The following is a 23895-nucleotide window of genomic DNA, read 5'->3' as shown; positions in this document are numbered from 1 at the left end:
CTTCTAATCGTTTGTCGTCGGGTCACCCGTTTCCGCGTGTCCGAGGAAGTATCAGCGCGCTCGTCGGTAATGTCTGTCATAGCCTCTGTGGTGTCCGAATCAGAGGGGGAAACATTTTCTCGTCTGGATGTGCTCAGAAGCGATATTCGACTATGTGGGCGGGAAATACCTTTAGGTAGTCCCTCTCTGGCAGTGCGCAAGGCACGTCGTCTGGCCACGTTCTGCGTATCTGCGGCGCCCAGCTTTGCTCGCGAATGTCGCCAGATGTACGGGGTAGGAATGGACCTGATCTCAGGCATCTTTCCGCTGTTTAAACACGAAGAACTCGAACTGACCTCGGCCTCATTCAGAAGCTCGCTAAACTCGCTTAGGTAGAGAAAATCGGCACAGTAGAATTGAACAAAGCCGCAGGCTGTTCCCATCGCGATCCAAGTGGCTGACTCCACGTTTGGACAAAACCGGGCCTAGAATATGATTGGATACATGCGAATGATTAGAAAACAGTCTATTTGTGAGTTACATTCAGAACGAATGTTGTTCTAATTGACCTCAGTTGCGCAACCACTGCGCGGATTCACGATTGAGAGTTGGCATCTTTTCCCATGTCTACATTCTGGGTGACTCGGCAACCCACCCAAATATTACACACTGTTCAAGCATTTCCAAAGAGTTTCCATTACACAAAGGTCCCCAAAAAACAAACTCAGTCAGATGAATGATTCCCATAACTCTATTTACCCCACTACAGCCATACGATTGTCAGTGGATGGAGAATAGCGGATCCTCGCAAGGAGACGCTTTGTAAAAGAAACGCCTTGCCAGATGACGGCATCAGGTAGTGAGGTGGTAAATAAGCGACAGGCATTTTCGATTGAGTTGCGCGAGTCGGCTATCTACTAATTCGAATAACGCCGACCAGTCAAAGCAATTCACAACCGTTCGGCTATGGCAGTCATTCTACGCTTAGGACGCGCGAAAGCTAACATGCTGCCAGGTCGCCTAGACAGGAACAGTCCAGAACTCGGGGCTAGGTTCAAACCACAGAGATCTTCCGGTTGGTACGTTCATGGTGGGGCTGGAACCACGATTAGACAGTTTCGCGCGAGCTAGCTAGGTATCGCTGGCAGGCTATACACTATGCCAGCAGTCCTGGCTTATGGACAGACCGAAATCGCTGTTTCTGGAGCTGTTCGATCCCGGCAAGCACAACCTATGACCCACACAACCACGGAGCCTTTTGGAAGAATTGAAGGCTGCACCGAAGACACAGGTGGGTTTAGTTACAGCGCAGGACCGGTGACAGAAAGGCAATCTGGCGCCCATCAGCTCAACCGGTTCATTGCATCTGGTCGGACAAGGCTCCGGTGTGGTTCATTGCGATTTTGGCGAACTGTTTAGTGTACTTCATTTCTACATTAGCTCCCAGGACCTCCATGCTATCAGACACAACTCGCGTCCCACATAAGTTGATGAGGGGGGGGGCTGTTTCGGAAACATACTTATATCATATATGAAAGACAGCAACATCAGTGTTGGTGGAAAAGCGCGCGAAAATTGCCAAGCTCGGTAGACAGATTAGCAGCCAAGAAGTTGTCGTTGCTACCAAACCATGTTATGTTTGATTGTGCCGTGTCACACGGAGAAAAGCAACACTTTTCAGAAGAAACCTCAAGGAGTGCTTACCGAGAAGTCCTCTAGAAACTGCTCGAGTGAAAAAGCGCGTCCTACCTTAACCTGCTGAGCGACCAGCAATATCCGATTTTATACACCTCTCTGAACTCAGAAAAATGCATCAGCCTCTTCCATGGTTATATTTCATCGAAAAGATAATTCCCATCTCCAGAGCTTTTTATTGGGCGTTTCAGACTGCAATTTCATATAAGCCTGTGAGCTCGAAATGGAGACGATCAAGGGTCGGTCAGTCCCGGAATTGGTAACGAAGCCTGAAATTCCATACTAGTCAACTCAGTCGCGTTGGGAATATACTCCAAGTGGTTAGACCGCAAATTTACTAACCGGAAGGTCCGTGCTTCGAACCCGACCTCCGCCTCTCGACTTCCTCTGCCTAGGCTTGGTCAACCTGGCGGTATCCCAGCTCTCGTGCTTCCTTCGTGTGGCATGGTAGTTAGGCACCGAAGGGGTATTGCGGCTGAACGATTTCGATTTATGTAGGTCAACAGGGTCACTGTAGTATTTGGGTGGTTCGTCTACCTAGCCAATTTTGCACATGGCACCTGTGGATACAGTTGACTCGAACATACTGAGGAAGGGTGTGGATAAACACGCGCGGTTGACAGACACGCGCGACGTTTTTACTCGAAAACAGGAATCTGTGCAAAACCAAAGCCAGAAGTGAGAGTTGAGCGGCGAAACGGACGCAAGGAGAGACTCAACTGAATTTTTCGTTTATAGGGTCTGCTTTTTTCAGCTGAATAATGCGCTGCACAAAAACCACCTCATGTTCCAATTCGAATCATACAGTAAAATAATCAGTTGTCCAACAGAACACATTATTCATTAGGTGGATTATCGAAGGGCTGCCGTCAAAGGAACAAATTTGAATTTCCCAACGAGAACTAGGAACCGTACGGTGTTCACCCTCGTTTGATGGCTCAGGGGGCGAGATAGCTTGGTGGTTGGAGAGCGAATTTACTGACCGGAAGGTCCGTGGTTCGAACCCGACCTGTGCCTCTCGACATCCCCTGTCTAGGCTTGGGCAATCTGGCATTATCGCAGCCCTCTGGTGGCGTGGCAGTTAGGCACCGAGAGGGTGGTACAGCTGAACAATGGACAGTTAATGGCCATACAATAAAACCGAGAGGACAAGTCCATTTACCCACATGCGAGCGCGTTTTACAACGATTCGAGCAGCAAACATCTCGGTAACTTACCTCAGAAATACTCAGAAACGGGGTTTTGAAGTAGTCAGCGGACGGTTTCATAGGCACTTGATCCTAGGGAGGAAAAAGTCGGAAGCGAGAAAGGCGTAGAAGTCAGATGCGGTGAATTGAACGCTGTCGACTGAGAACAAGTAATGTTTAATGACCGTATTTATTAAAGCCACTGAAACCAGAAGATTCTGGATCTACTGAAATGTTATGCGGTTCCCCGATTCCAGCGAGTCCATCGATCCCAAGGATATCAGTCTGACAGTTCCACCATACCTAATCTCCAAGTTAATGACTGGCCTCCACAAAGTTCCACCCGTATTTGGTCTGGTGGCAAGAATAAAGCTCATCCTGCTGTGAAACTTGGCCCCTGTCACTATAGTAAAGCAGGCACCAACTGGCCGCATCAAGTACGTACTGAAACGATCTGTAGGGCGAATAGTAAGGAATGAATGGGATTCGTTCGAGCAGTCGATAAGGTGGGCATGCACTAGGTACAACAGACCGTTTTCCACAAAGGAAAGTCTTGTCTTCTACTCTGAGCCCTTGTTCGCGGAGCAGAAGCCACGATATCGCAGCGGGAAAGAAAATCCTACACAGGACATGGCAGGCAACCGATCCCAGTGGCAAGCCTCACTGTGTAGCCGGACTACCTGGATAACACCTCTCTGTGGCTGGGTGCCACATTTTTGTTTGGCGACGTTCGTAAAGGAGTTGGTGTCCTGATCCAACCCAAGGCTCGGATGCAATCATCGTAGTGATTTAGAAAGACGTAGGCACCTTACTCTTGGACGCCCTCTTTTGGGGCTTTTTTTACAATAAGTTCCTATCCCTCCTCTTCTCGAGAAATACACTCATTTGCAAGTCAATTTGGTTTTCGCAAGAGAGTCAACTGAATCTCTGAAGGGCAAAACTGGTCGTGGGCTGTCGAAGGGTTTTCAGGAACCGTGTGAGTAGTTTCCTTTATGAAAATATACTGCGATATCTCGAATATCGTGCCAACTGAAACATGAGGCGGCCCGTGTGCAGCACATTCAGGTGTAGAATATCATAAACGAGAGATTCAGTTGAGTCTCTCGTGAGAACCAAATTGATTTGCAAATGAGTGTAGTTCTCGAAAACAGTGCAATTTGGGTTCAAGTAGAACATAAGGTTGACGGAAACTCGGGGACTGCGCCCACCTGATGAGCCCCAAGAAGGGCGGAACCGGTTGTGGGCTGTCGAAGAGTTTTCAACAACCTTGTGAGTAGTTCCCTATCCCACCCTTTTTTCTTCACCTTTTACTACGACGTTCTTTACTCAGAGGTTCATGGCAGTTAAGCACCGGTTTCCGCTAGTGATACCGTTCGACACCATAGAGAACTACTACCTCAACTGACAAGTTGTACTGATGTCTACTCTTACGGGTATGTACAAACCCGGATTCTATTAGATGGAGATGGGAAAAGTTAAGTGTCCGCATCACAAGCAAGGTCCGGAAAGATCCACAAGTTCATCCAAACTTTAAACACAGATAGATTGTACTTCCTTTCCCCCGGTCAACCTCTTCCCTTGTATGCTGCTGTTTACTGCGTCTACCTCATATACTCGATATGCATTTCTAATCCCTCATGAACCTTGTCGAACCAATTTGGTCGGCCATCCTTTACGCAGGCTTTTTGACCATTTTGCGTTACCACGTGTTGCACCCAGGCGTGTGTCGCACACTAAGATCGATTTGCCATCTTCTCTGGGCTTGCTTTGGACTTGCACTACATCGTGCATCAGTTTAGATGGAAACCCCATAATTTGAGGTTTGTACCCCTTTTATTACGTATTTTATACATGTAGTACCGCATATTTTGATAAATCTCAAGAATCCGCAATTTCTGGCTTGTGATTTTGCACGTCACTCAAGTGGGCTTCCCTGAATACATAGGTAGACTCCAACTAACAATGTGAATGGGTGAAATTTGGACGAGAAAAAACTAACCTCAATTTGAGCGGTCAACTTGTAGCCGGACCACAATTTGTGCCAACAGAAACTTCGTTCCGAGGCGCAGTCACCACAACTGGGATCGCTAAAATCATTCGAGAGTGCTGGTGGGGTGAAAGTGGCCGAGGCGGGTAGAATGTAACATTTGGATGCGGTCAGCCGACGGAACACGTCATCCAATGACTCGGCTGTGTGCTCCACCTGTTCCATGGTCCACTGACAAACTGGAACACGCATCTGCAAAAGACAACGGCAAGCAGTCACCAATGGATGGGCGAATGTCTGAAGAACGAGAGCTTCTTCTGAGAGGTTGAACAGAAGTCGAGTAGGTCACTGACATGTATGCAAGGGACATGTCCACAAAGAACTTTGTTGGCCTATCCAAAGCCCGATGTTCAATTAACGGATACACACTATCCATCCGTTTCATTAAGTTTAGACCACCTCACCCCAGTGGGATCAGATCCGTCTGAAGGCCAAGTGTATAGAGTAGGGCACATCCAGTCTTTCAACTAAAAAACCGCATACCGAACCACAGTGGTTCCAGTTGCTAAAGATTCGCTCGCCGAGAATAAGGAGAACAGGGGAATGAGACCCACGCGTTGAAGGCACTTGTCCAGTCAGTTCATGGTGTCAGGTGGTTCACTTTGCTGTGTGATGCAGTACCGCCATTGTCTTTGTTGCAGAGTCAGTACCCATTAGCTGGTCTCGTTCAGCGGTCCCCTTCCAGTCAATGACTGATCGCCCTTGAGTCACATCCATCCAACAGAAGGTTGGGCGAAGAGGGTTCCAAGAAACAAACGGTCATGTGAAGTAAATTAACTAACAAGGATAACCTGTGAAGGGGAGAGGGGTTACCAGCTGATCCGTCGAGGACGGATACCTTTACGGGAAAACAATTTGGCGCACCTCAGCATTACTGATCTAATATTCCCAGCAGACCCGTGGTAGACGCCGCAACGTAATGAATCTGTGAAAAGTCGTTTCCAAAAAAAGTAGTCCGAGTGGCGTTTAACTTCAGTTTTCCCTGAGTATGCAATACCTCAACAAGCAAGACAATGAGTGATCGGCACTGCGAGAACTACTATATATGTATATCTGTATGATGGATGAGTAACTATTCGACAGTAATCCAAACTTAGTATCCACCCCCATAACTGCCATCCTACTCGTCACATCGCTTTCTGATTGGTTGATTCGCGCTACGTCTCAGCAAAAAAGGCGGACCAATCAATTACATCCCAGGAGAAGTTCCATGACAGAAAGAGTCCTCAAGAGGACTCAAATCTTTCACATAAAAAAGGAGACACTGAGGTGATTAACTTGGAGCGATTTCAACGTCACAGTGCACTAAGACAAGTGGCCAGCCAGTAGTATGTACAGCCCAAGCGAATTCCGACCGAAATTCGAAGGAATGCACGTCACAAAACTCGAGTGTATCACAGCCCTACACGGAAAATGAATCCACTAACACGGGTAGGGCTCACCTGGGACAGATATCGCTCTTTTATAGAGAGGTTGGATCGACCGTCCAGAGTGCACAAGACCAATTCAAGACGACCTCGATCTGTGGCACACAGCAAAGTGTTTAACGGTTCGCTTAGGTCCAAGCGCTGTAGTAAAAAAAGGTAATGTCACGAGGAATGTTAACAGGGCGAATAAGAGGACAACGTACGTTTCGTAGTATATTTGTAAGCTCGAGATGGCTAGGGCACGAACTTACAGACCGGAAGGTCCGCGGTTTGAACCCGACACCGTTATCTCGACTGATCGCTCCTATCTACGCTTGGGCAACCTGGCAGTGTCTCAGCTCTATGTACTGAAAATGCGTTGGAGCTGCATGATTGATTGCTTAATGTAAGATGGTGCCAGCTAAATACCAGGACACAAAATTGAACTCCCATAATATAACCTTCGTTGAGCCAAGAAAGTACTTCAAATTAGTTGCAGGAAATGTCCTTCGGAACTCTTTGGTGAAGATATTTCCAGCAATCCTTTCAAGTCAGACAGTTGCAAGGGCAGCCGAGACACACAACGTGATGAGGAATTCAAAGAGGCAGTCGAGTGAGGGACGATGCTGTCAAAAAAACATTTGGTTCGAGTCACCAAGAGCATGAGATGAAATTGTCTAAGCAGGCTAAGTGTTCAGCATTGGATTAACGTACGGGTAGAGATGAGCTGTAGCACGGTGATTTCAACAAGCAAGTACAGCGTTTTTGCCCACAAAGGATCGGGTTGCGATGTCTGATGACGATAATCTCAGCCACTGTGGTTGAGCGGTGCTGTACCGAACTAGCTTGCTTAGCAGATGTCCCACTATGGCTGGACGACACGCTGTGCGGCGCCTGCTAGCTGCTGCACTCTTGACCTTGTTATCGTTCTCTGTTTCGGAAGCAAACCAAGGTAGATTGCGTTCCTTCGTTTTTGACTGACTGGCCTCATCATTTGTCCAATGGGGCGAGAGAACTCAATGGTTAGAGCGCGAATTTACTGACCGGAAAGTCCGTGGTTCGAACCCGATCTCTGACTCTCGACGTCCCCTGTCTAGGCTTTGTCAACATGGCAGTAGTCCGCTCAGCATTTCGGCTGGTGCATCAGGCATCATTGTTGCATGTGGGCTCGCAGACTGTCGGATCACCAGATCCAGACAGGGAGACGTTTAGCACCCTCAACCAGAGCCTTCGGCTCAAAAGCCTGACCTCAAGACAGCGGTGTTTAGCGGGAAATGCAAGTGCATTACCATTTTTATAGAACAAGTCACCACGCATGTTCTAATCCCCAACCTAGAGGACCGGCAGACTATGTTGTTCAGACCATCGACCAAACTGGCAGTAGAGACTGCGAGTTTCGCATGCGCCTCGGTTGGTCACGAAGGCACACAAACCGCCACATTACTGTAAGGTGCAGTCTCTTCGTGACGGTGGTTGTACGGCAATGAAGCATCAGTGTCGACACTAATGTTGCTGTTTCTGATAACGATGGTGACTTCTTCTCTGGCTCTGGTATACCGACCATCCCAGCGTGACCATCCTGAAACCGTTCAAGGCCAACACCTAAGAACTGGAATCACTGCTTTATTCTTCCGAAGTGTAAGCTTCGTTAAGCTGTTTTTGAAGCAAGACCACTTTGATTTCATTGTTGCTTCAACCCGCGAAAATGTTGTCTACGCTTCAGCAATAGTACTGTTCTCTCTGTGTTTGTTTTACTCGCGAAAATATCGGCCAACTTCGGTCGGAGTGACATCACCAAGTTGACCGGCCATTGAATGTCTGCCACAATACCCATGTTCGCTCGACCAACTTAGGTGTCTGATCAGTGACGGTCAATCCAGCATTATTCATAAACCCGATCAAAAGTTGCATAGTTAAGGTTCTAGTCCAGATCAGGATCTGTGGTAGCTCTGGCGATCCCCAACGAAGACGATACATGTGTAAAATGCTTCCTCGTGTCGTAGCATAAGCTGCCCGAGTGCTCTGGCGACCCCAACGAAGACGATACATGTGTAAAATGCTTCCTCGTGTCGTAGCATAAGCTGCCCGAGTGGATTGAATCCGGTTAGTAATTCCCACTTACATTGTCCAGTGGAACCATGAAGGCGATGTAACAATGCTTGTCCAATGGACACAGGTGACAACTGATGATTAAAGAGGGAACCTGCATGTGGGAATGACGTGTTATCAGTGGCAAGTGACACCACAGCTTCACCTCTGTCTAAATTTGAACGACACTGTTCAGCAGTATGAAAGCGATGTGTTGGAATATTGATAGACCGGCTGCATCTATTGATAGTTGGTCAGGTAGCTATTGGTCGGTTTGTCAAGCATAGCAATCGACCCGTCACCATCATCAATGTGCGGTTGGGTGGGTAGTTTCCATCTTCGTTTTTGCGCCCATATAGTTTGTAACGAGTGTCTTCGAGCGTTAACGTGATTGGCTGATCAACAGTCATCTTACTTAGAGTATAATTGGTCGGTTCGCGATCTGTGCTGCGTTGCGGTCTGTCCTACTGGCATTCTATTGGTCAATTCTATTGATGTTCATTCCTTTCTGATCCGACTAGTTCGTTTGGGATTTGTACTACTTTGTGACCTTTTTTCTTCAAAAAGTGAAATGAACAATGAGCTTATAGAGGTTCAAGTACAAAGAGGGAAAGTGCCCATCGGATCGGGTGTTGGTGATGTCTCCTCGAATGGTGACTACACATTCGTAAGTCAATTGTCAAGCTCAGTAAGCTGGCCAATAGTCACCTAAATACCCGGTAGGAAAGCGGATACGTGTTTCGCGAACAAATTTACGGTGACTTTGAGGAGATCGGCGTGGTGATCCCTGTATAGAGGATCATTAAACACCGTAAACGGCTGATCATCAGATTGGCAAACACAAAAAACCTCACCGTAACACACTGCAGTCCCAAGGGGATAAGATGACGCAGACTATCCGGCGCAGCTGGAAACATTGTCATTCCCACGAGGTTGTCGGACTGTGTGATCAAATCCGCATAGTCTCGCATCGGCACTCCTCGGGAGTTGAGCAACGCACGTCTTTGAAAGGTGTTCTCTCGTGAGAAAAACCACATATCACCACGACTGTGCCAGAGGACTTCCGAACCTGGTAATCCATGATTAACGGAGTAAGACATTTCTGGGGAGTCTGCTGTTTGTGCGACACTGTCTTCAATATCCCACACTTGGATGTGGAAATTCATGCCTGTTGTAGGGAAGGAAAAGAAAGATAGCAGGTATGGAGTAGTCTGGGACTAGACAGCGATGCACTAGTCAATCTGAGATGAGTACCACTCAACCATAGAGAGAGCTTCCCTTTGATGAGGATTCTTCTACAAATAAAAGTTGAAACGTTTGGGTCTCCAACAAGCTCCTTTAAAAGCAAGCCATGAAGGCTGTGGGTGGCTCTTGGGGAGGGGGACTGACAAACTATACGCGTTTCTCTGAACAAAAAGGACGTTGGACGGTCTGTCAAGTTCCATTTGACCCTCAAATGACTGACTGCTGCGGAGACTTAGCAATTGCGATGACGATTTTCAGGTGAAATCCGAGGGACAAGCAATACAGCTGTTCCCCTCCGGCGAGAGCACGGCGCTTGAATGGAAAGGCCTCCGTCAGAAGAAGACACTCTGTCGGTGGCCTCCAGAGATAGACAACCACACAAAAAGCTTCAGGAGGTTGAAAAAGAGCTTGAGAAAGCCCAGTGTTTAAGGCGCCAACCTACAGACCGGAAGGTTAGAACCAAACCTTAACAGCTCGACTGCTCCCGTATCGGTGTGGGCAACCTGGCAGTATCTCAGCCCTCGAGCTTCGTTCGGGTCACACGGCAGTGAGGCACCGGAAAGGTGCTACCTGTAAACAAATGGCTTAAAGGGCCCCCGGTGCCGTCAACGAGCCTCTTGAGTGACTTCCACGATTAGAAAGACGTTGGTATTATTCGGAGTCTGGTGTAAAATGCGGTTTATGGAATTCAAACAAACGTCACTGATGATCGTGGTGAGAACCGGCAAGCGTGAAGAGGATACGCAAAACCGATAATGGTTTCATGACAAATTAGTCCAGGTAAAGCGGAGCAGGACCGGTTGGACTCACCTTGTACCAAGAGCATCCGGCCATTCACACAATTCAAACTCATGCTTCGGACCGGCCCGTTGATCAGGTGGAACAGGCGAACTGGAGCAAGGTGACAGTCAGCGGCACTGAAGTACATTGGATTGACACAGCTGAGGTCGTAGAGTGCGACGTGTCCTTGGAAAATTAGGCGAACGATTGGAAAAGTGTAGTGAGCACATGATAGAATTCAACAAAAACAGAAATTAACAAATCAGGAAAAAAATCTGTCAGTTGTAGCACCCTTTCGGAGCCTAACTGCCCGAAGGTTGCATGAGGGCTGGGATCCCGTCAGGTTGCCCAAGCCTAGACAGGGGAAGTCGAGAGGCAGAGGTCGGGTTCGAACCACGGACCTTCCGGTCAGTAAATTCGTGCTCTAACCACTTCGGCCATCTCACCCCACAAGTTAGGAGAGTCGAGAACCTAGGGATTCCTAGTGATTGAGCAGAAGCTTGAGGTTGCACACTCAAGTGAAACTTTCAAAAATGGATCGATAGGTGAATGCAGTGATTTCGTTCCCTTTCCGAAAAGAAAACGACTACCATAAAAAGATCAATTCCCGTTGGATAGATGAAACAATCGAAAACTCCGACCCAGACCTCCAAAAGGGGCCGTTTTTCTGGGAACTGGAAAGCCAACATCACGACCACCACTCACTGCATAGTCACATGCCGATTGCATGTATTCCACTGACTAGCCAACAACCTGGGCAGGGTGTTTCGATATGTTCGGTTCCTGTGGACCGAAATCCGTTTGAGAAAACCAGCTTAGAACTGTGTTCTCGGGACAGTCGGTTAGTTGAACTGGCTGTTTTGGTGGGCGACTGAGTTCGCCCACCGGAACGTCGGAGAGGAGGTGAGCGAGTACGAAATGTGAAGATTTTGACGTTTACACGATCACGCACAGTGGAAATAAAGGATGTCCAGGAAATCTTGTGTCTCCCAATGAATCTACATTGATCTTCTTCAGGACTTAGAGAGTGGTCTCTCTGGAAGCATCGTCCACAAGCGAAACCTCACGGGATCGAATTGAAGCAGTCTTGGTTGAGAAGAACTTACATGGGGGACTACTTTACAAAGACTGTCGCGAGTGAAACTGTTAGCTGATCAGGTGAATGCTCTCTCTCTCCCTAAATGCTCCAGCAGGCGAAAGCATTTGCTTTCTATCAACCATATGTCCAGTAGCTATGAACTGCTCAAAAGTATTGTTGCTGCCCGCCCATAGTCCCCACTGCGGGGGTCGCAAGCGTATAATCCTACCAAACAGTCTTACTTGGTCCCTTCGTTCGCACCGTCTTAAGTAGAGCAACGATCGTAGGTTGAGGTTTTCTGAGCCATCTATTCTTATCGCCATGTTAGTACGTGCTGGATTTGTCTCTTTTTTGTACGGGGTTGTCTTTCCATGGTTTGGATTAAGATGTCGCGTTTGAACGAATGTCTCCGGCGGCGAGAAGTTCGAGCGATGATGAGTGTCTCTTGAAGCCTTGGCTGGCTGTGCTGTCGATATCATGCCAAAAAACACAACGCTAAATTGCAAAACGTTTTTTCTGGAACTAACCAAAGAGGTAGCAGATGGTGCTGTGTGCGTGTTCTGTACTGCAGCTTACTATCTAGCATCCGTTTCGACCAAACATCCGCTCTTAAGAAGGCTGACTATACCACTGTGTTTCTTATGCAGGTGTGGACGTCAGCGATCTTTAGGGGCGAGATCGCTCAAGTGGTTAGAGCGCGAATTTACTGACCGGAAGTTCCGTGGTTCGAATATCTCGAGTTCTGTCTAGGCTTGGACAACCTGACAGTATCCCAGCCTTCGTGCTTCCTTTGGCTGGCATGGCAGATAGGCACCGAAAGGAATGTTACACTGAACGATTTATTTTAGAACTGTCCCCTAATGGGGAAGGACAACAAAATGCTTTCTGTCCAGAATGTGTGTGAACTCACCTCGGGAATAGCCGACAAACAGACGGTTCGGGTACTGGGCACGAATATGCACTTGTGTTGGCCAACCAACCCAGTCGGGATGTTCTGACAGAGGGAGAAAAAGAAAGATCTGTTAAGAAACTCCGACAAATGCATCAGGGGAAAAAACATACCAGTCGCCAAGCAACATTTTGGTTGGGCTGTTAAAACAATCCAGTTGGTAGCTGGAACCCGATTCACCTAACACACGTGAGATCAAAGAATAAACACGTGCACCAGACCGGCAGTATTGGAGGCATCTGGCCGTTGCCAAACCATCTGCTTGCTAAGTGTTTGCGTACCGATCGGAGATACCTGGAGACTGAAGGAGGTCAACTGGCACAGTATTATTTAAAAGATGGATGGAGAGCTGACCACAGAGTCCTTTAAGCTTCCGTTGGTTCTCATTGTCGCAGTTCGCATGGCATGAATGTTCGAGCCCATATGGCCTTCAACGGTTTCGGTGGGACCGCCAGTAAACCAGAGAACAAACTAGGTAGTATATGCCAAGACAGTTGGCCCAGTGGTCAGAGCGCGAATTTACTGACCTAAAGGTGGTCCGACCTCTGCCTCTCAACTTCCCCTGTTCAGGTAATAACAAGCCTTTGTGGTCTCAGCTGAGCTTTCACCATGCCGTCAGGGCTATAATCTCTGCTGAGAAACGGAGAAGCACCGTACAGCAGCTTCGTTTTTGGTGGGAAACATCCGCAGTGTAACATCTCAGGAACCCATGGGAGGATCCAAACGAACAACCCTCCGGTTGGTAGCTGAACAGAGGCCATGGGTAGCCATGTGTGGCATGGTTACAATTGGTATTTAAGGATCCAATTGAGAAATCTACCAGGTATCGGTGTGCTACTACTCAAAGACAGCCGAAGATTTGATTGTCAACAAACTTGTCTGTAGTAATTGGTGCATCATCGTTACCAGTTGATGAATACACTGGCGCTTACCAAGCTTACGTTTGGGGAACACTGTGAGCATGAACCAGCGGCCAAGCCAACGTACAAATGAGCGTCAAAAACAAGTGTCCGAAGCTATGAGCCCATGAGAAAAACGAGCAAGAAGTTTTGAACGGTATTCTATAAGTCTAGATATTATTTACTGGAGAAAAAGTGACTACGCTTATCCAGGCTGACTTTCAGCTTGCACGATCAACATACGGTGCATACCTGAGTACGGAAAGAACAATGTTGAGGCCGTTCAACATTTGAAACGTTCGCTTAAGGACAAACTTACTTGGAAGATTCCACCAGAGTGGACAGAAGAAACCGGAAGAAGAAAGAGCGATATTTAAACCAACCAACCAGCGGTCAAAGCCGTCTTATTTTGTCAATAGGTCTACAGCCAGGCTACCCAAGCCTAGACAAGGGGCGAGTTGGAACAAGTGGTTGGAGCGCGAATTTACTAACCGGAAGTTCCGTGATTTGAACCCAACCTCTGCCTCTCGACTTCCCTTGTCTAGGCTTGGGCAAACTAGCAGTATCCCAGCCCTCGTGCTTCCTTCGTGTGGCATGGCAGCTAGGTACCGAAAGGGTGCTACAGCTGAGCAATTTTTTTAGACAGGGGAAGTCGAGAGGCAAAGGTCGGGTTCGAACCACGGGCCTTCCGGTCAGTAGATTTGCGCTCTAACCACTTGAGCCACCTCGCCCCTAGCTATGCTGTATGAAAACAGCTGCAGTATGGGATATAAATGTTCAACAGTACTTTACAAGTTGGGTTGGGACAACGATCGACGCAGAATGTGAACCAAGATTCCAATTCACTCACCATTTCTAGAATCGCTCCCCGGGTGACCTGGAAACATCTTAGATCTCGTGTTATATGTCTGTCACGAAGAGACCAGACCTTACCGTGATGTGACGGTTTGCGCATCTCAGCCACCCGGTGATCTATACTGAGTCTCTCGTACCAGCTTGGTCAATGATTAGAGGTCTGACGCACACAGTCTCCTGGACCTCTAGGCTGGGGGTTGGAACATGTGTGGCGACGTGTTCCGTAAAAATGGTAATGTACTTGCATTTCCAGCCCAACACTGGTGCCTTGCGGTTGGGCTTTTGAGCCAAAGGCTTTGGTTGAGGACCCTAATCGTCCTCCTGTCTAGGTGTGGGCGCCATGGCAGTATCCCAGTACAACCATGATAACTACGTCTAACCATAAACTCATGCCAAATCCGCCGACATGCACTGAGACAGTGTACGGCTGAATGAGGCTGTCCAATGTGATTCCATAGGGGTCATGAAGAACGGTGTAGTCATACATGACTTCAGTAGTGACAGAAAATGGCATTATGAACGGACGAAACAAACCTACTGATTGCGGACGGGGATAGTTTCATCACACATTTGTCATTGAGTCGATACAAAGGTATACTTCGTTTTGTGCCAAAATAGACCGTATCGAGAATGAAGCGCGGCACTGAGAAGACTCGAACATAGCCATCCTGACAGGCCACAATCAAATGTCCCAAGGTTCGATGTATCCAAGGTGATGGAGCGTTGGTCGTGTAGAGTGTGCGGACAGCGAGGGTAACCGGGATAGGAAGCCAGCATAAATGCAACACGTGTCCCCAGTCATGTGCGACGAATATATGTGGTTCTGGTCTCCACCAAGTAGACCTAAAAGTCGGCAACANAGCCACGGACCATACGATCGGTAAGCTCGCGCCGCAAACCCTAAGCTATCTCCTGCTCCGTAATGTATCGGAAGCCCCGCACTTTCCATGCATTCTAGCCGCAGATATAGCCTGTTCATCTACCTCTGCGAAGGTTGCCGGTCCACGTCTCCCCAAATTTGCCTAGATGTCCGCCAGCATGGAGTCTGATACACCAGAGGTATGATACTCGCCCCGTCACAAACCAAGAGCTGTGCCCGCACTCTGCAACGTCAGGGCCTTACGCCAGATGCTTAGAAAAAGATCATTCAGCTGTAGCACCCTTAAGGTGCCCAACTGCCATGCCATCAGAAGGAACGAAAGTTGCCAAATCCTACTCAGGGGAAGTCGAGATGTAGGGGTCGAGTTCGAACCACGGACCTTCCGGTCAGTAAATTCGCGCTCCAACCACTGAGCCATCTTACCCCGTGTATTGAGAGGGTAGGTCGCTATATAATGGTCGTTTCATCTATTAAACCGATAACCATCCTAGAGTTGCCCTTGATATGCTCGACAACCACGGACTCAACAGGGTTGCTTCGGGGTCGCGAGCGCACCAAGTATTAAGTGATACGAGCAACCTTGGGTTAGCTGAACGGTAACATGCGATTCCTCATAGGCATTGAGCCATGGAGAAATTGCTAATGTTGTGGAATGTATGTAGCTCGCATACGCTACTTGGTTGTTCACCGAGCTTGGCAGTTGGATGGCAAACGTTTCATCAACAATCGAGCTGACATCGTCAACCCTACGCTGACGAAGTCACTTCGATTGGTGATGAAACGTTTGCAATCCAACTGTCAAGCTCGGCGAACAGACCAACAACCCATGGAGAAACTGTATGTGCGAATAACCAACGTGAGCACGCATGGTTAATCATCTGACTCAACTAACGAAGAAAGTGTTCTGAGGCAAGTTCGCATAAGCTCCGATCTGTTCTACCAATACGCGTCATCGAAACTGTATGTGGGCTAGTTCACAAAGCTGGAGGCAGAAAGACTGACTTGTTTCGTTGAGGGCAGGGTCAGTTGAGCGGCTGGGTACGTACGACTGATTATAGCACGTAATATGCCATGTGGCAGTGGTTACGTGATCTCCCTCAGAGCGTACGTAGTCTAATGAAAGCCCTTTTCCCTTCTACTGACTAGTTAGGCTCCCCCTTATGTGGGCGTTGGCGTATTTGCGTCACTGGCCGTTAAGAATCACCATCCTCCTTAAGAACTCTCATTCTCGAAGAGAGTCAGGAATACATATAGGTCTGGTGCGGCCGAACAAAATGCGCATCAGCAATCGCCCGTCCGGGAGGCACAGTGGACGAGATGGCCCAAGTGGTTAGAGCACGAATTTACTGACCGGAAGGTCCGTGGTTCAAACCCGATCTCTGCTTCTCGAATCTTCTGTCTAGGCTTGAGCAACCTGACAGTATCCCAGCCCTCGTTCAACCTTCGGGTGGCATGGCAGTTAGGCACCAAAAGGGTACTACAGTTGAACAGCTGAACGAGGATATTTGAGGATTTTCAATCGATACTTTGTCCTGTAAGTCGGGCCAATCGGTACCAACAATCCGAAGCACTGCATAGCTGTTTCATCCTTATTGGAAATCATCAGCAGGGAGTTTTGAGCGGGCAGCCACGACCGGCTGGTAATTTGAACACCTAGCCATCTGATCATGAGCAGCTGATCAGTCGTGTGATTAACTCGCATTTAGGAGATAGCGCAAATCACCCTTCAATCGAGGGATCCACATTATATGGTCACGTACTGACTGGCTTTGGGCAGCGGAACTGAGACGTCTTCAGGTGTTCGACAATTGTTGTCTCAGAACCATAGCTCGTGTGGGTTGGTGCCGGCGAATCCGTAACGAGGCAATTAGAAACCGCGTTATGAGTTGTGCAACGGGTACTTCCATTGAAGAATGTGTCCAGCAACAGAAGCTGCGTTGGTTGGGACATGTGTTGCGTATGTCAAACCATCGTTTGCCGAAGAGAATGCTGTTTTCCATGACCACCTCAGAGTGGCGGAATTAGAGAAATGGCCAACCCTTGACTTGGCAGAGTATGAAGGAGATCACGAAGCGCTTGGGTGCTGTCGGTGCTACTCACCTTCCAGGATGGGGACCGCATGATCCCAACTGCGCCTGGTTGGAGACACTACCAGAAATGGCTGCCAACCGATATCAGTGGCGTTCTTGTTGTCAGTTTCTATCCAGATTGCCTGAGTGAATGTCCGGAGGTGTGAGCACTTCGGAATGATTGTGGTAAGCTAGCACTAAGTCCCTTCCCCGTTCACCTTTATTCTTTTCTTTACAATAAGGCTTTCGAATAAATCATGGATGTACGGCAGTGAAGCATCGGTGTTGAACACTGATGTCATGCTGTCGATGATGATGACGATAATGATGATGATGATGACTGGCTTCTCGAGTGGCAACTCTCAGACGAGCGCTTCACTCATTGTGTGAAATCATTTTTCCTCTGAGCTACTTACAGATTCATGGAGGATGAATGGCGCTGCATCCTTTCTAAGTGTGCGTTAAGCACACTGCTGATCAACCAGGTACTTGTAGCTAAAAAGTTGTGTTCAAACCACTGGCCAGGAAGTCGCGAGTTCGAAACTCCCCAGAGTTTCTGCTGATGATTCCAAATAAGGACACAACAGACAGCCGTACAGTGTTTCTCGGCTTGTCAGCACAGATTGGCTTCATTTACAGGGTAAAATCTCAACCGTCAATGGGCGCTCAAAGAGAGGAACCGGCCTTTGAAACCCAATGAACCCAACTATGAAAAAAGAATTTGGATATGACGAATACTCACGGTTTCAACAGTCCCATCTGACCACAGTTCCAAATTTGGATTAGTCCAGCAGTGACCGAAGGCGGATCGGAGAAGAGAACCCTACTACCCGGTGTGGGGTAAGAAGCGATTGCCAAATAAGTGGGATCTTTGCTGCTTTCCGTACTAACCGTCTCCTTGTACAATCGAGTTGGGCACCAGGCGATAGACTTGACAAAACCACCAACGTATAAAAGGTTTTTTTCTAAAGGACGGAACATCGATGATGATCAGGAGAAAGGTTACCTCTGTCAAACTCGAATCGTTTAAGACGTTTCACTGTGGATTCTTTAGGCTGCGCAGACTCGGTTGTCGAAGACGGAGTTTCAACACTCAGCATAGGGCTGCTCGCAGGGCGCGGGAGGAAAGCCAAGGTATCGCTGGAGAGAAAACGATGGTTACTCAGTGCTGGAATCAGTGTTGCTCAGCCATCGAAACTTACCTGTAGTTGTACGGATGCCACATAAAAGTTGTCGCAAATAAGGCATCTTGGCGAACTTGAAAAGCCTCTTTATAAAGGATACTGAACGAATTAGGCTGTCACAAAAAAAAAGAAAGAGATTCACCTGGGTTGGAATGCAAAAGGATGCTCTGCATGCTTGAAAGAAATTTTGAGTGCCTCGATCGCTTTAGAAAAGTGGTCGATAGCCATTTGTTTTATCGACTTTGATAGCCTTCTCCTGCATGCGGCCAGAACCCAGCAGAGTGGGGAAAAATGCGAGGACTGAACTTTCGTTCGATCAGACGTCTCAGTTGCACCGATAGTTGGATTGCGTCGGTTAAGTGTCATTTTAGCAGCGGTTAGAGAAGCACGCTTTAAGCGACCCGAGCGTCTGGGTCCTACAGTTGAGTCCTCAGCTGAATCAGACTGCGGGGTTTTCGGTTCGTCTGATGTAGCCGGCACGGAACTAGGTGAGGAGTTGGTTGACGAATCGGTTTCACTCTCGTTTTCGTAAACTGAGCCCGATAGATCACTGGCATTCTCCTCTGTCCCGTCGTCTTCATCATCATCTTTATCGGACAAGCGCCTGGCCATTTTGCTAATCGCTTTCAGTGCTCTACAGGACGACAATTAAGTGTAATCCAAATGACATCGACAAACTTCGAAGAGGAGGCACGAGATATTCTTTCTTCTGGCATTTTGTGATCGATCAATGAAATGAACCGATATATACAGGGTGAGGAGTCTGAAGAAACGAAAGTCATTCGAAGAGGTTAACATAAAGCGCATATACGAGATAATATCACCATAAACGAGAGATTCCCCGTGAAAACCAAACTGGTGTGCAAATGAGTGTATACCGCTATACCGAGATAATTTGTGGTCACCAATGAGTTTTCCTGACATGAACATTATCGCGACCATATCGATAGAATACTGCCGGATCAACAGTTGCTCCAACAACCGTTGGGTAGGGAACTGCGTAGTGGTGATGGCGACCATTCATCATCATCATCATCGCGTACTCGTCGTACAGTGGTTGTAGCTGCCGCAGGTTCGTTCACCGATGATTTGGGGGGAGGGGGGAGGTAACTGCGCATTGCAGGCGGGAGCTGGTAAATTGGTGCATAAATCCGGCAATGTCAGTGGGCTGTCATGTGAAGGGGGCTGGAAAAGGAGCTATGCATTGAAGGCAATAGCTTGGATGCACGAGCGCCATTGAGGGCGCTGGTCATTGCCGTCTTCCTGGATGGGGACCCCGAGACGAGCCAAATCAGTGGCTGGAGACATTGTCAGATATGGCGACCATTATGAGGTGTTGTACCTTAGGTGGCTAACCAAATTTGGACACATTGGGTGTAGTGGGGCCGAATTCTTTCGTCGTGGCAGTGCCGTCCCCGGAATAACCACCATGCAGTTCAAAATGATCGCGGAGGCATCCCAAAGCTTGTCTGAATTCGAAGAGCTAACAATACATGCCTTTTACTAGACCCTTCAGGCTTGTGAACGACCACAAATCCCAGCTAGCTATGAAGTGATCCCCCACTTTGTTGACACTGAATGGGGACCTCGTCCCTAGAAGGACCACTTTGTGCATGGTCTCAAGAACTGGCGGGCAAAATACCGGACCGGCCACACTGGACCCCACTAATCCCAACCGGGACTACCGGCTTTTGAGAAGTGAGAAGGGGGAATCGGTTGACATGATAAATGATTTCTGTTTAACTACAGCAGGTCAAGATGCGTGAACACCAAGTTTGGTTAGCTCCGATGCGCATTTTGGGCGCCTGAGGGTAAGACTACAATCAGCTGAACTTACGACTTTAAGTGTATTTCACTGAATTTTGATACAGATCTTGGAGTTTGAGTAAGTCTGTGGTAAGTCTTCTTATTCCAGTTAACGCTAAGAAATCTCCAAAGTATTGGTCAGATGGCTGTACTTAAGTACGCCTTCAGGTAAACACTTCATGCTAAATGAAATATTTCTGACCCTTAAAACTAAAATAGAGATCGTCCAGGTCAGAAATGCAAGAAAAAAGCTGGAAAATACACACAGCTGCAATCTCTTTGAATACATTTTGACTGAGATGAAACCAGTGTGCTCCTCAGAATCTAACACGTAATGGAATATGGATTCAAGAGAGATCACGTGGTGGTGTGCTTCACTGTATCCAAAGTCTACCTCTACTAGTCTCTTTAGAGCAGTCAAGGTGCTTCGGCGAAGCACCCCAGTGGCTAATTCCCATCGACTTGGGTGATCAGAGTGTTGTTGAGGCAATCGCTCCGACACTTTCGTAATGCAGTGCTGTGCAGTCCAATACGATGTGCATATCTCTAGTAACTAGGAGCGAATCATTGGATGACATCCCCTCTGACGAACCCAGAGGGGATAATTCTGCCCCCCCTTCTCGAATGCCGCTCGAATGGGCAAAATATAGTGCAACTCCCCTCTGCGAACCCAGAGGGGATAATTCTGCCCCCCCCCTTCTCGAATGCCGCTCGAATGGGCAAAATATAGTGCAAGTACAATCCGCTTTGTGGAAGTTGACTGCCGTCACACCCAAGCCTCTCCTATAGTAAATGAAACTCAGTCACTCTGACTGAAAGATTCGAGGTGGTCTCACCCAAATAAAAATTACCCAGGTATAATTCATCAAGTGGAAAATGGCTCAATGGTTAGAGCGCGAATTTACTGACCGGAAGGTCTGTGGTTCAAGCATGACCTCAGTCTCTCGACTTCCCCTGTCTAGGCTTGGGCAACCTCGCAGTATGCCAGCCCTCCTGTTTCCTTCTGGTGGTACGGCAGCTAGGCACCAGCTTGGAGTAGCAACAGATGAAAGTAAATATTCTTGCTTTCGAATAAATAAAAATAAATCGTTCAGCTGTAGCGGCCTTTTGGCGTCCAGCTGCCATGTCACCAGAAGGAAGGACGAGGGCTGGGATACTGTCAGGTTGCCCAAGCCTAGACATGGGAAATCGAGACGCACGAGTCACGTTCAAACCACGGACCTTCATGTTAGGAAATTCGCGCTCTAGCCACTTGCGCCTTCTCACCATCTTGCTATTCAATTACATTTGGTCACAGAAGGCTTGGCAATTGACCAATACGATGGCTTTGGTACGTCGAAAAATTCATACCAAACATCACACCTCATGTAACCGAGAATTTCTGGGGACAACCAATCGAACGGCAAAGAGTCGGTTGAAGATAAAAAGAATACAAGATTGATTTCAAGGCAACGGGGAAGGACACAAACAGTACCTGATTCAATTATTGACGCTTCTGAAGTGAAATGAGCACTTTGGTTCCAAATTACATCATGTGTTTACTGTAGGGGAATTATGTTCTAGATAGGCTGAAATTAAAAGAAAACACTTTGAAATTCACATACACATGGTTTTAAAATTGACCGTGTTACCCATAATTATTTCAGTCGTCGTAGAAAATAGGGATATGATCGATCCCCCAATAAAACCCTCTCAAAAAGAGACATTGTGACCTAATCCCGCGGGTTCCCCCAGCGAGAAGGTCATCGGCCTTCGATGGAGAGCCACGGCTCAACACTGCCAATTTTTCTGGGGCAAAACTTGATCCCGAGCATGCCATAGTGCAAGCCAGACTGGCAATTCCATTCCTTTCAGAACACCGGAAGTCAGCAAGAAAAATGTCAACCCATCATCTTCGAAGAATTACCACTGATCACCAGTATCGACTTGAGCTAGCTCAACTGCTCTCTAAAATCCAGCAGTGTACTGGTAGCGAGCACGTGTATGAAGCATGGCTAAATATGAGTAGATATGCTAGCGTCGTTCACTGCAGTCTGTCCAACGTCTCCGATATGGTCAACTGACCACTGGATATCATCGATACTGACTGATACCACGAGCACGATGGCGCACGCCAAGAAGTGAAGAAACTAGGTGTTAGAGGGGATTACGCACTGATACCACTTTACCGCTCGACGTTAAGCGCTGCTACGGCCAAGAAGCCTAGCCCACATTCGAGTGTCAATATGGAGTGAAGAGGAAGTGCCTGCAGAGTGGAGCATGTCCACATTATCCCTATCTTCACGAAAGGTACGCGGACGCTATGTGAAAACCACCGTGGCATCAGTCTGTTAGCTGTGGCATCGAAGGTGCTCTCTGGCCTTATCCTTCGAAGGTTGACTGAACACAGAGAGAGGCAGATCCGTGAAAACCAAGCTGGGTTCCGTCCTACAAGAGAATGCATCGATCATATCTTCACTCTCCGGCCAATTCTGGAACAGTGTCACTGCATCCACCAACCAATAATGGTTGTGTTCCTTGAGTTGGAAGCTACTTTCGGCTATGTGGACCGTCAGGCACTAGGGCAGTGTCTGTGGAGCAAAGGTATCCCCCATAAATTCTTGACCTCCCGCTGTACGTCAACTCCCGCAGCCGTCTGAAGTTCTATGAAGAGCTCTCTTCTGAGCTCACCACATTAAGTGGTGTCAGACAGGACTGTCCAGTTTCACTTTTCCTGTTCGACTTCGTCATTGGTACAATCATGCTAGACGCACCATCAGTCTCTAATGCTTGAGGGATCGAAGTTCTGCCGGGACGTCCGCTCACAGATATCGAGACGACATAGCTCTTCTTGTATTTGACCCCATGTTGGCACAAACAATATTGAATAATCTAAATAATTCCGCCTCATGGTTTGGCATGCGCTTCACACCCGCAAAGTGTAAAGTGGTACTGGGAGAATGGGTAGGCTCGAACCCTAGCCTCATGCTTGCGGATGGGTCGATTTAGTAGACAAATTTGTGTACCTGGGCAGCTGTATCAGTCCAAAAGGCCTCGCAAAAGATTATATTTCCACCCGAATGGGGAAGGACAAAGCAGCTTTTAAGAAAACGGCATCACCTGCGGCGTAGGCCTGACATCAGCTTACCCGTCAATGGCCGAGCTTACAATGCTGTGGTGCGTGTTATACTACTATACGGGAAAATGAGACTGTCCCAAACAACTGGGGAGAATTGGTGATAGTGCGAATTTTCAAAAAGGGGCTCGTTGAGTGGTAACCACAGCGGGATCAACCTAACCCACGTTGCAACGAGACTGCTGGTGTCATTTGTGTTTTGTCGCCTTATAAGGGCTCGTAAAATAGTGAATAGTGAACAGAAAACAAGATTCCATCCTGTTAAAAGTGACGTCGACTTCGTCAGATATAAAACAACGCCATACGTATGAACAACCTACAAGTTTAGTACTCCTTGAATTCGAAGACACATTCGGGTCGGTTAACTGGTATGTTCTCTTTAACAATCTCGCCCAGTAACGAATGCCCCGGAAGTCTGTGGACACAAACGCCAAATGGAGAAGGCCTTTGCTGCGGGAAATAGCCGTGCCCTTTATCAACTGATACGACCGACTGGCTCTAGGAAAGCAACGGTCAGCGAAACGATAAATGAAAAAGATGACTCATTAATTCACTCGCAAAAACGTCGACTGGAGACATGGGCCGAACACTTCGAAAAGCAGTTCAGCTGGCCTCATGCAACACAACCAGTGG

At 47.9% G+C, this 23895-nt stretch overlaps 1 protein-coding gene across 1 annotated transcript in view; it reads right to left on the bottom strand.

Moving 5' to 3' along the window:
• The window catches only part of T265_08302 (hypothetical protein), a gene marked incomplete at both ends in the record, with an annotated part of 31337 nt that extends 12384 nt beyond the window's left edge, over positions 1-18953 (bottom strand). Inside the window, 9 exons of the mRNA XM_009174058.1 lie at positions 27-464; positions 2892-2954; positions 4861-5100; positions 6351-6476; positions 9257-9570; positions 10458-10613; positions 12416-12499; positions 18360-18454; positions 18484-18953. Of these exons, the coding sequence (XP_009172322.1) occupies positions 27-464; positions 2892-2954; positions 4861-5100; positions 6351-6476; positions 9257-9570; positions 10458-10613; positions 12416-12499; positions 18360-18454; positions 18484-18953 (1986 nt within the window). The remainder of the gene's footprint in view (positions 1-26; positions 465-2891; positions 2955-4860; positions 5101-6350; positions 6477-9256; positions 9571-10457; positions 10614-12415; positions 12500-18359; positions 18455-18483) is intronic.
• Positions 18954-23895: the final 4942 nt, after the last annotated feature.

The sequence above is a fragment of the Opisthorchis viverrini genome, assembly GCF_000715545.1.
Source record: "Opisthorchis viverrini unplaced genomic scaffold opera_v5_209, whole genome shotgun sequence".
NCBI lineage: Eukaryota > Metazoa > Platyhelminthes > Trematoda > Opisthorchiida > Opisthorchiidae > Opisthorchis > Opisthorchis viverrini.
This window is presented reverse-complemented; position numbering and strand designations above follow the sequence as displayed.